Raw genomic sequence first — 13006 nt, forward strand, 5'->3', positions numbered from 1 at the left:
GGGGTCCAAAAATATAATTTGTGACCAAGTCTGTGTGACTGAGTCCAGGAGAGTAATAACCTACTCACTCACTGACATACTCCTTACAGACACTCACAAAAAAATTAAAAGCTGTACAAACTTTTTAACTGCCCTTCCAGAAGAAACACAGAGAGAACCTCCTCCATGAACTACCTGATATAAAACACTCATCATCTAAGGGGTGAATAGATACTGGCAAGGGTTGATCCTCCATTTCAAGCTGTTTAAGCTGTTATCATGGTATAACAGAAAGTGAAAACTTGAACTTGCATTCCAGCTCAGGCTGCTGGGTCAAGATTTGGTGAGAAAGCATCTCGTGCACTGTCAAGGCTGTAAAGTTCAATATTGAAAACAAAGGAGGACATCTGAGGGCTAAGACTCCCATCACATACGCTGGCCCTCTCACTCACCCAACCCAGGCAGCTGCAGCAAGTCACAAGGTGACCAAGTGGAACATTTGATTCTCCTTACCTGGCACATGCCAGAGCCACCAGGGCAGCAGCAGCATTTTCTTTTTGCTTATGTGGGATGTGCCGGCCTGTGTCAGAAGTCTCCTCTAGCCAAGAGCACAGCAAAGTTTCAATTCCATTGAGACAGTCAGCAGGCTCCTTGGTCAAGCTCAAAGGCTGGCAGTCGCGAAGGCAGTTCAATAGCACCTCAGCGGTAATGTTACAGAGAGAGGGGTCCGTTCTACTCTGGGACTGAATAAGGGGGAAGACCAGCAGGAGCCCCACCCGCGACGTGAAGGGAGCCTGCTCAGGCTGCTGCAACAAGCCCTGGCGTTTGAGCAGGGCCGAGGTTTCCTCATCGCCAGAACTCTCCCTTTCGTGCTGTTCTTCCAAGGCCAGCTGGCGCTGGGCGTTCCACAGTCCTCGCAAGGCGTTCAGCCGGTACTCCAGCAGGCGGGCATAGGCGTTGCTCTGATTCCCGCAGACAGAGCGCAAGCGTTCTGCTAATTCCATTGGGTTCTTGGTCTCGAATGTTAAAATCTAATAAAAGAAGCAACAGAGAAAAAGTTGTTATGTGCTACTTTCACCATTGCTTTCAACTATGGAAGCAAATATATCCAAAGGTATCTAAAAATGGCCTAAATCAAGAACTAGTTTTGTACAGTTTGTTTTTATTTTTTTTGAGAATTATTTTAATTGCAACCAACTATGAACACATGTGCTATAAAGTCAGGTATTTGCTAATGGTTTTTTTCCCTGGCATTTCTGCTAATGCTCATATTAAACATGAAATGAGACCTAATTGAAAGAACACAAATCATAAAAATGGTTAAGTGTGGAAGTCACAAATTAATTCTAGTAATTTATTTTAGAAAATGGAAGTATAAATCTATGTTAAATGCTCTTGAGTTAAAATGTAAGTCTCTAACTCCTATTATCAGGTGGATTTTTATCTTCAAAATCTAAAATACCTACTAATAAATGATTGTTTATTGCTCTTTGATTTTGAAGAACACTTCATTCTTAGCACTGTTAGTCATTATTTCAATTGGTGAAATAGAATAACTTTATCGAGTTCATATTGATAGAGGAATCACTACTATTTTCTTGCCAAAACATGCAAGTACCAGAAAGTCTCTTCTCAATTTTCACCAGCTGGGGAAATAAAAACATTAAATCTTCAATCAACTAAAAAAGAAACCAGCTACCAAGAAAAAGAATCAAACTAAATTTATGATGCAAAAGTTTATGCATAGAAACTTCACCAGGCTAAAATGAACAGACCATTGTAACCAACAAATAAAGGGAGGCACTCTAGCAGCAAGCCCATAAAACAGATCATCGGGCGCCAGAGGTATCTGGTTCTCAGTAGACCAGAAAGTCAGGGTTTGAAATAAAAGCAAAGAATGTTCTGTTAAGTCATTCGCACTGACATTTTAAAAGGTCATAGTTCACTTTATTTCTCTCACAAATCTGTCAAATACTTTTTTACCTTAAATTTTGCCCTTAAGAACTGTTACCCCAATAAAAGAACAAGAACTTCCAGGTTGATGTAAACTCTGTAGGTATCGCTGTGTACAGCTCTATTGCAAGTCATATTATTAAAAATTAAAACTAGTGCCCTGGCTGGTGTGATAAGTGGATTGAGTGCTGGCTTGAAAACTAAAAGGTTGCCGGTTCTATTCTCAGTCAGGGCACGTGCGTGGGTTGCGGTTCAGTCCCCAGCTGGGGATGTGTGAGAGGCAATCGATGTTTCTCTCCCTCTCTTTCTCCCTCCCTTCCCCTCTCTCTAAACATAAATAAAAACAAAATCTAAAAAAATAAATAAAATTAAAACTAGGGCCATTTTTACTTAGTTTTTAATACAGATCATGATTAAATGTTCTTCACCATCAAGTCATACAAAACTATTTTCCTACCTTTTGTTGAGATTCATCAAACACAAATTACTCTTTTGTTTATTTTCACATGGCAATAGATAAAATAACTCAAATTCCTTAAAAAATTATCACTTTTCAAGGACAATCATACACCTTGAAACTGCGTTCATATCCAAAGAAACAAGAGTGCCCTTTTCTTTTCTCAAAGGATCTCCCCCCACCCCCCCGCCCCCAAATCAGCAACCAGCTTCAACCATGAGGGTCAACAACCAAAAACTGAGGTACATTCGAATGTTGTAAAAAGAAAAAAAAATCGCAATTTTAAATTTTATCACTTCGCCAGTTATGAATATATAAGCAAGGAAGAAATTTTGTTGCATTTTTAAAAAAGCTTTCCAACATTGATTGTGACTTTCACCCAACAACTCTTTGATATTAAATTCATGTGTTCCACATACATTTTTACTTATGGTACACTGACTACTTATGTTCTATGAAGCAACTACTAAAAATTTCAATACAGGGTTTTATTGGACTCAAGAATCGAAGACCATAAAAATACAGTAACTAAAAAAAAAAGTCAAAGAACAACTTAGTAATATTAAACCCAGCTATTTATTTTTATTATCTCAAACACAGTGCTTCTGAAATATGGTATTTCATGGTTCATAAAATAATGTGTATGGCAGAATCTGTAGCTAACTCCAAATATTGAGAGTAGCTAAAAAAACTATAAAATATACTTCAGCATTTTTCTGATGATTCTATTTTTATAAGTACTTCAGTTATATTTTAAGATTCCACTTGAAAGACAAATATTCTGAAACAATCTGAGTTATAATTAACAAAATATTGTGTAATATACACACTTAAGTGACTGTTCTGTTTATTGATTTAGCAGTACCTAACGCACACCATGCTTTCAAAAATCCATTAGACTACTTAGCATTATCCATTTCAATGGCCCTTATGAACACTAAGAAGTGACCGCTATGCTGCCACTTTTTTAGAATTCTGAAATTTGAAGGTCATGGCCTAAAATCATTTTATAAAGACATACCTTTGGGTTTTAGTAAGTCAGCTCTGGAGGATCTATTCTGGTCCTTATCAATATTAAATGATTTCTCCTCATATAAATCCACTTGCCCTCAGTAACTACTCTTGACCAAGAAGATAAAAGACCAAAATGTCAGTATAAAATTAATATTCTTTTATTTAAAAAATAGAAAAGTTATTTAAGGAAAAGGGAAGATCCCTGTCACCCTTAATCAGAAGGAACGGTCACTAACTGTACTTTAGAGATAATGCTGAAGTCACCCCAATTAAAGGAATGACTTTCAAAATAACTCATACCCTTTATGTAATTTTATCATAGATGACATGTGTTTTTAAACTAAGATAACAATCCTTCTGGAAAGCCAATAAAAAGTAAGCAAAATATTCTTTGCCAGCCAAATCTGAGATATAAGAACAGAGATAAAATTCCCCAAAAGGGTCGAATAAAAAGCTAAAAGCTATATTAAGCTGCCTTCTGAGAGAAATAGAAAGTAATTCCATTTCTAAAAATTTACCCTAAAAAAAATGTTCCAGAAATAAAAAATACACAAAGATGTTTACTGCAGCCTTATTGTAGTGGGAAAAGTAGGAGCAATCTCAATGTCCGAAAGAGAAATGTACATGTTTATTAAATTAACAACATCACAATGGAATATTACGCAAGAACTAAAAAAACAAATTAGCCACACAGACAAAATAAAAAGCAGTATAAAATTGTATATGACCTCTAATAGGACTATATAAAACATGGTTGTTCAAGTTTGAAATGTCATTAGTAAGTATGGTAACAGAATCATGGGGGGCCCCTATTAAAAAAAAGGAAACAATAAATGAAAAGTTCAATAGCTTATATTTAAGACAAGCAGTCATAACTAGAGCTGATGTTTTTCACAAGCAAACACTATCTTTAAATAACTGGTAGTCAAATGGTGACACAATTGATATATTTAAAATTTGGGGACATATCTGCTTTCCTTAAATTGCTTCTCTGGTTCCATCTGTTGTACCTTAGCAGCAGTTTATTTCAATGTAGGGCTGATTATATTCCTGATTAGGAGGCAAGGCTAGGTGGTGGGATGGGGAAGACCACCGTAGATGGTGGGAACTATCAGTGAACAATAAAACCTTTCACTCTCTAAGAATAAATGATATTTAAAACTCAGAACTACTCCAGCTCCAAATAGGTGAATGATATTACTATACTCCCTAGTATGGTACATTAACCGGTTCAATTCATCACATGAACCTGTCAGCATAAAAGGCATTTACACCTGGATTATTTCAAAGCAGATCAACTAGCCAGACTTGCAACCCCAACACAAAACTTTTCAGTAAAGGGTGTAGAATAATGAGTCTCTCTCAAATGTTAGAGTGGATTTTTAAACCCTTTTACAGATTTTCCTACCATTTTCCACATTATGAAGATGGCAATCATGGCCAAATTGAATTGCATATGAAAGTTCAAAGAAGATCAGAAAGATCTCATGTGAGCCAACTAAATGAATTGTGAATGGAAGGATGGAATTCTATCTCTAATACGAAAGCCTATATCAAGAGTGGATCACTTATCAATTAAATTAGACCCTGAAGTTACATGACCTTATCCAAGCTTGGATATATGTGTTCATTCAAATTTTCTTTTAACATGTTTTTTTAAAAGGGTCTTTAACTTCACTGATAAACAGATTAAGTGTCACACTTTAATTCACAAGTTTCAGCCTATAGCTTGGTGCCAAAACTAGGAATGGACCCTGACTCGTTACCAGATTATTTAGCTTTGGCTCAGCCCTGTCCCACTTTCTCCAACACAGGGTGATATTCCCCAGACCTTCATACAGCTGCTATGGATAGCAGGGTTGTTAGAACTGTGAGAACTCAACGTATGAAAAATCACTGTTCAAATTCTTTTTGTATGGAAGCTCCATCTTGTCCGGACCTCTGCCTAATTTTCACCTTTTGTCATGTTCCCACTCAGTCTGAATCCTACCTATCTTTCAAAAGTCAGCTCTGCCACTTACTTTGAGAAACTCCAATTTCCTCTTTCTCTCTTCTGCTTCCCAGAATTAACTTCTCTATGTTTCCACAGTATCCAGCACATACCTCTATCAGCCGGTCAGCCAAAAACTATAAGAAAAAATGCCCTCTGCCCTGGCTGGTGTGGCTCAGTGGACTGAGCACCAGATAGAGAACCAAGCAGTTGTCAGTTCAAATCCCAGTCAGGGCACATGCCTGAGTTGCAGGCCAGGTCCCCAGTTGAGGGTGTGTGGGAGGCAACCAATCAACACATCAATGTTTCTTTCTTTCTCCCTCCCTTCCCCTCTCTTAAAAAACAAAACAAAACAAAAAGTCTTCTGTTTCAATAGGAATGTGTTAACGATTAGCTTTTAATAAATGATGTATATTAAGGAAATAAGTGATGTAAAAAATGGCTCTTAAAAGTTGACTCATGGAATCAAACCCATATCTAAAATTCTCTCCATGGTATAAAGTCATTTTTGCACCAACATAAAATCTTGACAGAACCAACACAGATCATCTTTCTATGCCTAGTAATCAAAAGAATAAAATTTAGAGAAAGATGTAAGGATGAACTCCTCAAAGTGGTTTAAATACTATTATATAAATTTTATTAGGAGAATTTAAGGAAAAAAGATCTCTGAAAAGACTATCTGTTAATTGCTTTAATTACATAGCAACATAGACTACCATAGAGATACAATCAAATACTTAGCATAAATGTTTTAGTAAGAAAATCACTGTTGACAGTTTTAAAATAAAAAACATACAAAGAAGGAAATTATACAACTCCAATATGTGTAACACTTTCCACACTCTACTATAATGGTGTTTATTTACAGTCTATCCCCCTTTGAACTGTGAGTCTTGAGAGGGGAATCCATATCTTATTCATATTTGTATCAGTGGAACTTAGTACAGTGTCTGGCACATAAATGTTTGATAACTTCATGAGAAGATACATAAATTCCAAGAATAATTATCTTAGAACGTACATCTGGTTCCCACTGTACATCTGAATAACCCTCTCTCACTTGGATTGATTACAATTCTGTCTTCTGGAGCAAAGGAAAAATATTCTTACTCTTCCACATAAGAGCCTTTTAATTAGATCAAGAAAATACCCGTGATAGAAGGAGGGGACACCAGAATAAGAGTTAGGACAGTTGTTAACATGGCTGAATATTAGAATTGCCTTGAGAGCTTTTTAACAATACTAATGGAGGTTGGGGGGATGGATGAAAAAAGAGGCAGGGATTGAGAAATACAAACAGCCAGTTATAAAAACAGTCATGGAGATATAACACACAGCAGAGGGAATATACAGTCAGTAATATTGTAGTCACTATGTATGGTGTCAAATGGGTACTAGACTTCTCAGGGTGATCCTTTGTAAGGTACATAAATGTTTCATCACTGTGTTGTACGTCTGAAACTAATATAACTTTATATGTCAACTGTAATTGGATTTTTTAATTTAAAAAAAACAATACTAATGAGTGGGTCCCACCCCAATCTGACTTTCTGGGGAGCGGGCCTAAGCTTTTTTTTTTTTTTAACTCCAGAGGTGAAAGCAATGTGCAGCCCAGATTGCGAGTTAGGAAGACAAGCTGAAGCCCAGCCTCTGCAAATTACTGTTTCCTCGTAGGCATTTTACCTAAACCCTTTAGGGCTGTGTTTCTACATCTGTAAAAATGAGGGTAACACCTGTTTTCATTTTACATCGTTGTTAAGATCAAAGGAAATAATGTACAGAGAGTACTCTGAAAAAGTGGAAACCACTAAACAATTGTCAGGATATTACAGAGACTTCCTTATTTTAGAAGAGAATTATGCACAGAAGGAATCTTGCAAGATAATCCTACAAGAAGACAAGACTTGACTAGATAAAAGCTAGAGTATTGGGGGTGGGGTAAAAGAGATCTGAATTTAACATATGTTTCATTTGAGCCAACAATGTTTAAAAAATGCTAATACAATCTTAAGCCCTGACTGATGTGGCTCAGTTGGTTGGGCTTCATCCAGCAAAGCAAAAGATCTCCAGTTCAATTCCCAGTCCAGGCACATGCCTGGATTGCACGTTTGGTCCCCAGTCATGAGAGGCAACCAACTGATGTTTCTCTCCCTCTATCCTTCCCTTCCCCTCTTTCTAAAAATGAATGAATGAATGAATGAATGAATGAATAAAATCTTGTATATATTTGTTTAAATACTAACCTTTAAGGAACACAACAGGAAACAGAAGTTAATCAAATGAGAAAATACATTTTAAAGTTACTTTTTTAAAGTGTCAAATGCAGTTCACCTCTGAGGTACAATTATTGTTAGTATAAGCAATATGTTTACCATCAAATAATATATTTCATGAGACCAAGGGCGTAGTACATTTTCTGGGACTGAGGACTAACATCTGTTTCCTCAAAAATGTATGCACAAGTCCACTGTTCTGCTGAACAGATAGGTTTAGTTACTGACCCTCCACTCAAAATACTATTTTACCAATATATGTTTAACCAAAAGATCCTGTAAGATGTGATAGAGTAAAAATAGAAATAAAGCTAGGATTGTATACCTGAAACCTGTAGAATTTTATTAACTAATGTCACCCCAATAAATTCAATTTGAAAAAAATAGAAGTAAACCAAACAGAAACTAAAGAACATGCCAATTCATGTAGTAAGTACCAAAGAATCACAGGATTATTTTCTGGAGAAGGAAGGGTGTGTGCAGAAACTATTAAGTTTAGTGGTTAGGAGATGAGGCAAGAGAAATTATGGATATAGTAACACATTATCTATAGCATACTTACAAATTTAACTAGTCCCCTCAATTTCATTTTATAGTATTCAGTCTCAACATTTACACCTTCTTATTAGTATGCTTTTTTTTTTTTTTTGCATTCTGAACTAAAGTTTTCAAAACTTGCATTACGTTTTACAGAAGAGCTTAGCAAAATCTCCTGTTGGTAAAATGCAGAACTACCAAATGCTGAAAAGAATATGAAACAATAGAAATTCTTAGACACTTCTGGTGGGAACATAAATTAGAAAACAATTGGCATTGTCCAGTTAAATTTAAAATTGTCCCAGTTTCCTGTGGCTGCTGTAACAAATCACCATAGACTTAAGTGCCTTAAAACAACAGATACTTATTTTCTCACAGTCCTGGAGACCGGAAGTCTAAACTCAGTATCCCTGGGCCAAATTCAAGGTGTTGGCAGGGCCACAGTCCCTGCAGAGGCTATAGAAGAGCGTCCATTTCTGGTTCTTCCAGCTTCTGGTAGCTGCGGGCACTGCCCAGCTGCAACCGCATCACTTCAATCTCTGCTTCTGGGGGCCACCTCCTCTTAGACTTGGTGAAACCTCCCCCTGCCTCTCTTCCATTAAGGACGCTTGTGACTGCGTTTAGGGCCCACCAGATAATCTCCCCAGCTCCGGAGCCTCAATCTAACCACACCTGCAAAAGTCCTCTTTCCAGATAAGGTAAAATTTACACCTTCCAGGGATTAGGACTTGATTTGGGGCCATCGGTCAGCCTACTACAGGCATACAGCCTACAATCTAGCAATCCACTCCCAGGTTATTCCCTACAGAAACTCTTGCACAGAACACCAGGTGACAAGTACAATGATATTCAGAGCAACATTGGTTATGGTAACAAAAAAACTGGAAACAAATATCTATAAACAGGAGAACAGCTACCCTGTGGTACAGTCAGATAATTGACAGTTACACAGCAGTGGAAATAAGTGTAGCTACACACATCAACACAGAAGACTCATACGACACACGCGGGATGGAGACAAATGAAAGCACAAAACATACGTATGGAATGCTACACTTACATAATATCTTAAAACACACAACACTAAGCTCTGTAATGTTTAGGGCTGTGTGCATAATATGATAAAACAATAAATAAAAGCAAAAGAAAAATAAAAACAAAATTCAGGATAGTGGTTTCCGATACCCTGAAGGAGGTTTGGATTATAGAACTCACAGAGGGCTTTAAAGGTACTAGTAAGAATCCATTTATTTCTTGACCGGGTCGTGGGGTCACAAAATGTTTATATATGTAAAATTTATTTATATTTATATGTTCAAAAGTTCTACCCAAAAGATATATACCTTATATGTATATTTTAATGTATTATATGGGTATATTATTAATAAAAAATGTCGTAATTCCTCTTATCATTCCAGCCCTAAAAAGCAGACCAAGATCATTTCCCCACTATTGATAAGCACTTGGTGGTTTCTCTAGAGATGGCATTACTGTAAAATGAAAGTATTCCCAGTGTAAGGTGTGAACAGCTCAAGCGCTTCATATTTTTAGGAACAGCGTGAGCTGATGTGCAAGCTTAGCTTTGGGTGATGCTGTAGTTGCAGCTGCCTCTGGAAAGAGCTGCTGGTTGTCTAGGGAGACTAATGCCTAGGCAGGCACTCTTCAAGGTGACAGGGGTGGGAGGGTGGACAGAGACTGCCTCCCAGAGAATATCTGGCAGTGCCTAGAAACATTTTGGTTGTCACAAGCGTGGAAGTGCTACTGGCATCTAGTGGGTAGTGGTCAGGGATACTGCTCATCATCATATAAGGCATAGAAAGTCCCCACAACAGAAATCCTCTGGCTGAGGTTGGGAAACCCTGCTCTGTGGTAAGCACTTGACTGAGAGCATTCTGGAAGCCTCCCTGCTGCCGTGGGGCACTAACTGTGATGACCAACCTCCCATCAGGGATCGAGAGAGCCCCAGTTTGCGAATCTTGTCAGTCCTCAGAACTGTGCACAGGAGGGATTCTAATCATAGGCTCAATTACAACACAGGTTTTACAGATCATTATTACGTACCAGAGGGTTCTGATACATCGGAATCTCCTCAAAGGTAGAGACTTTGATTCATTCATCTTTATTATATCTTCTGCACTAAAAAATCTCAGTATGCTTTGAATTGCTTCTCCTGAACCAAGGCACAGAGCACAGCACCTGGCATGTAGTAAATACTCCGAACTTCAGTTAATACTATTTGTAAAAACCTTTTTCAAATTTACTTCAAACTCTAGCAATATAGCTTTCAACTTTGTCTATTTTTCCCCAAGGCATCCCAAGCACCAGAGACCCCTATGCATAATAGGTGCTCAGTAAATATTTATTAAATGAGTGAATGACTAAAAATGCTTCCCGATAGTGTACTTGCATGCTCCCCCTCAAGAAAACAAAACAAACAAAACAACAGAAAGCAACAGGCCCAATACAACGCGGCACAGGGTCCAAATGCGCTCCCAGGCCAGCACTTCTCCTTGAGACTCCGACCTCATCTTCTAGTTAACACAAAGGAGAAAGCTGACATTAGCGTCATTCCTACACTGGTAAGAGGCATTAGTTCTAAGCCCATGACCTGTAACTGTTTGGCTGGGTGAGGCAAGAACATGAATGTGCACCCAGTGACTACTTAATAAAAATTACCGATGACCATGGCTGACCACTAAGCACTTCTCAGAAACAGGAGAAATGCTGCGTCTTTTATGCCATCGAATCTTGCCCTTCTCATCAATTCCTGCTCACAGCTGTGCCTGACTAATTAAAACTGCCTGGAAACCTCGTCTATCACTTTACTGGTTATTTCTTCTACTAAATCAAAAGACTCCACTTTAGAATTCAAATCCATCTGTCTTCCCTCAGTCTGCAAAGAACAAATGTTTGGAAAAACTAACCAAGGAGCTAAAACTAAATGCACCTTTTCTAGCTAAGACTTAATATGTAGTTGGAGGCAGGATGCAAGGAGCGCAAGGATAAATCACTTTTAAAAAGGTAATGCAAAGCTTAACCATATTAGATATTTAGATATTCAATTCCTACCTTAGCAAATCAGTGGCAAAACCAGATTCTGCATTGAATGACAGATTCTTCATTTCCAAAGAACAAAAGAAAACCAAAACAATCTATCGGTTGAAGCAACTCTTGGGTTTCCAGAGAGTGAGAGAGAAATGACCACTCTATGACATGAAGCAGGAGCTACAGCTTTTGTGTTGAGGTTGCCACAGCCCCTGAATTTCAACAGCCTCCATAATTGCGCCCAGTCACAGGGGGCTCATTTTCCCCAACCATGAACTCAGAGGCTGGGGGAAAAAAAGGAGTGGGGGAATGTGTTTAGTAACAGCCAGGCTCGATTCCCCCCATTTTTTAAAATAGGAGAAAGAGAGACATGGAATTTCACATTCCTAAATAAGAGCTTTCCTAGTAGAAAGAGTTTACCAATTATTTGGATTAGTATTTTATATATACATAAATACAGGAAATAGTGAGGTCCACAGCAAACTGGAAAATGCATGTACCTCTCAAAGGCATTCAAATTCATGTATTTTTTAAATTCTGTATAACAAACAAAACCTGTATGTGGGTTGAATTTGGCGTCTGGCAATAGTTTGCAATCTTGTGGACCCCCATTCTTTACATCTCATTTTTTCATAAATATATGTATTACATAAAATATATGTTGATGTATGTCATGGGGGAGACAAATGTTGAATTTAAAAATTATATATCAATAAAACTAAAAAAAAAAAATCCTGATGATAAATGAGTTGGCATCTGTCAATAGTTCCCTTTGAAAAATGAAACTCTAGAATTGGGAATAACCTAGTGATTAAAATACAAAGCCAGGTAAAATGAAGAATTTACCTGCACATAATTACCTACCACTAACCATCGACATGCACATTGCTGTTGGGAATACTGGACCCCCAGAGGGAGAACTGGGAGCGATGACTCACAGTCCTCCTTCTGTTCGGCCATAGCTGCAGTACGGCCCACTCCCTCCAGTCGCTGTGCTTTCCCAGAGCAGTGATGCTCAGGGCAGAAGGAGAGGGGGCCTGTGGCAGGTGTTAAGAACTGCTGACTTAGAACATAAGGACAGTATGTTGGCCCAGGCTGTGTTTGCTCTCATGCCAATTGCTTGCCATATGAACTATAAACACAGTCCATTTAAGTGGATGACGTGTAATAGGACAATACACAGAATTCCCTCCCTGAGCTTTTTCAGGCTGTCACCTTATTAGCTCTGCCAAGTCCCTGTCCCAGGCTTGGGCAGAAATAATTCATTACTTAGTTTGGACAGACCATAGAGATAAAATGATAAAGCTCAGTGAACATAAAGGTTGAATGTCTTTTAAAGACCAAGCATTCTAATTGCAGGTGGAAAATTTTTTTTATTTATTCAAATCACTGCAGCACAGTGAAAAGTTATGATTCCTTTGTTATTGAGAAATAAACTAGATTAACACAAGAAGTGTTCTACTGAGAGATACATTAAGAGGACCATATATTTGATTTGGGTGACTGTAACTAATGTTTCTATTTTTGTAAGTAGCCTCTAAAGCAAGGGTTAAGAAATGGATCGATTTTATGGTTCAGAGAAACAAATGTCATCAAGTAGACTCTAGTATGTCCTTGAAATAGTTTTATGATGCTCTTGAAAGCTGTGTCACACAGCACTGTATATCAAAAACTTAAATTCGCTAAAAGATTAGGTAGAGCCTAATACTATCTTTGAAATGTGCATATATATATATATATGTATATATATATATG

General features: G+C 37.7%; 1 protein-coding gene across 8 annotated transcripts in view; it reads right to left on the bottom strand.

Annotated features, from left to right (window-relative positions):
- HECTD4 (HECT domain E3 ubiquitin protein ligase 4) overlaps positions 1 to 13006 on the bottom strand; it is a 151730-nt gene that overhangs the window by 121909 nt on the left and 16815 nt on the right. For all 8 annotated transcript variants that reach the window (XM_054593995.1, XM_054593993.1, XM_054593994.1 and 5 more), the window contains exon 2: positions 493 to 1010. In XM_054593995.1, the coding sequence (XP_054449970.1) occupies positions 493 to 1010 (518 nt within the window). The remainder of the gene's footprint in view (positions 1 to 492; positions 1011 to 13006) is intronic.

This window comes from Pteronotus mesoamericanus, unplaced genomic scaffold (assembly GCF_021234165.1).
Source record: "Pteronotus mesoamericanus isolate MK-2021 breed Mesoamerican mustached bat unplaced genomic scaffold, CSHL_Meso_final scaffold_507, whole genome shotgun sequence".
In the NCBI taxonomy this organism is placed as follows: domain Eukaryota; kingdom Metazoa; phylum Chordata; class Mammalia; order Chiroptera; family Mormoopidae; genus Pteronotus; species Pteronotus mesoamericanus.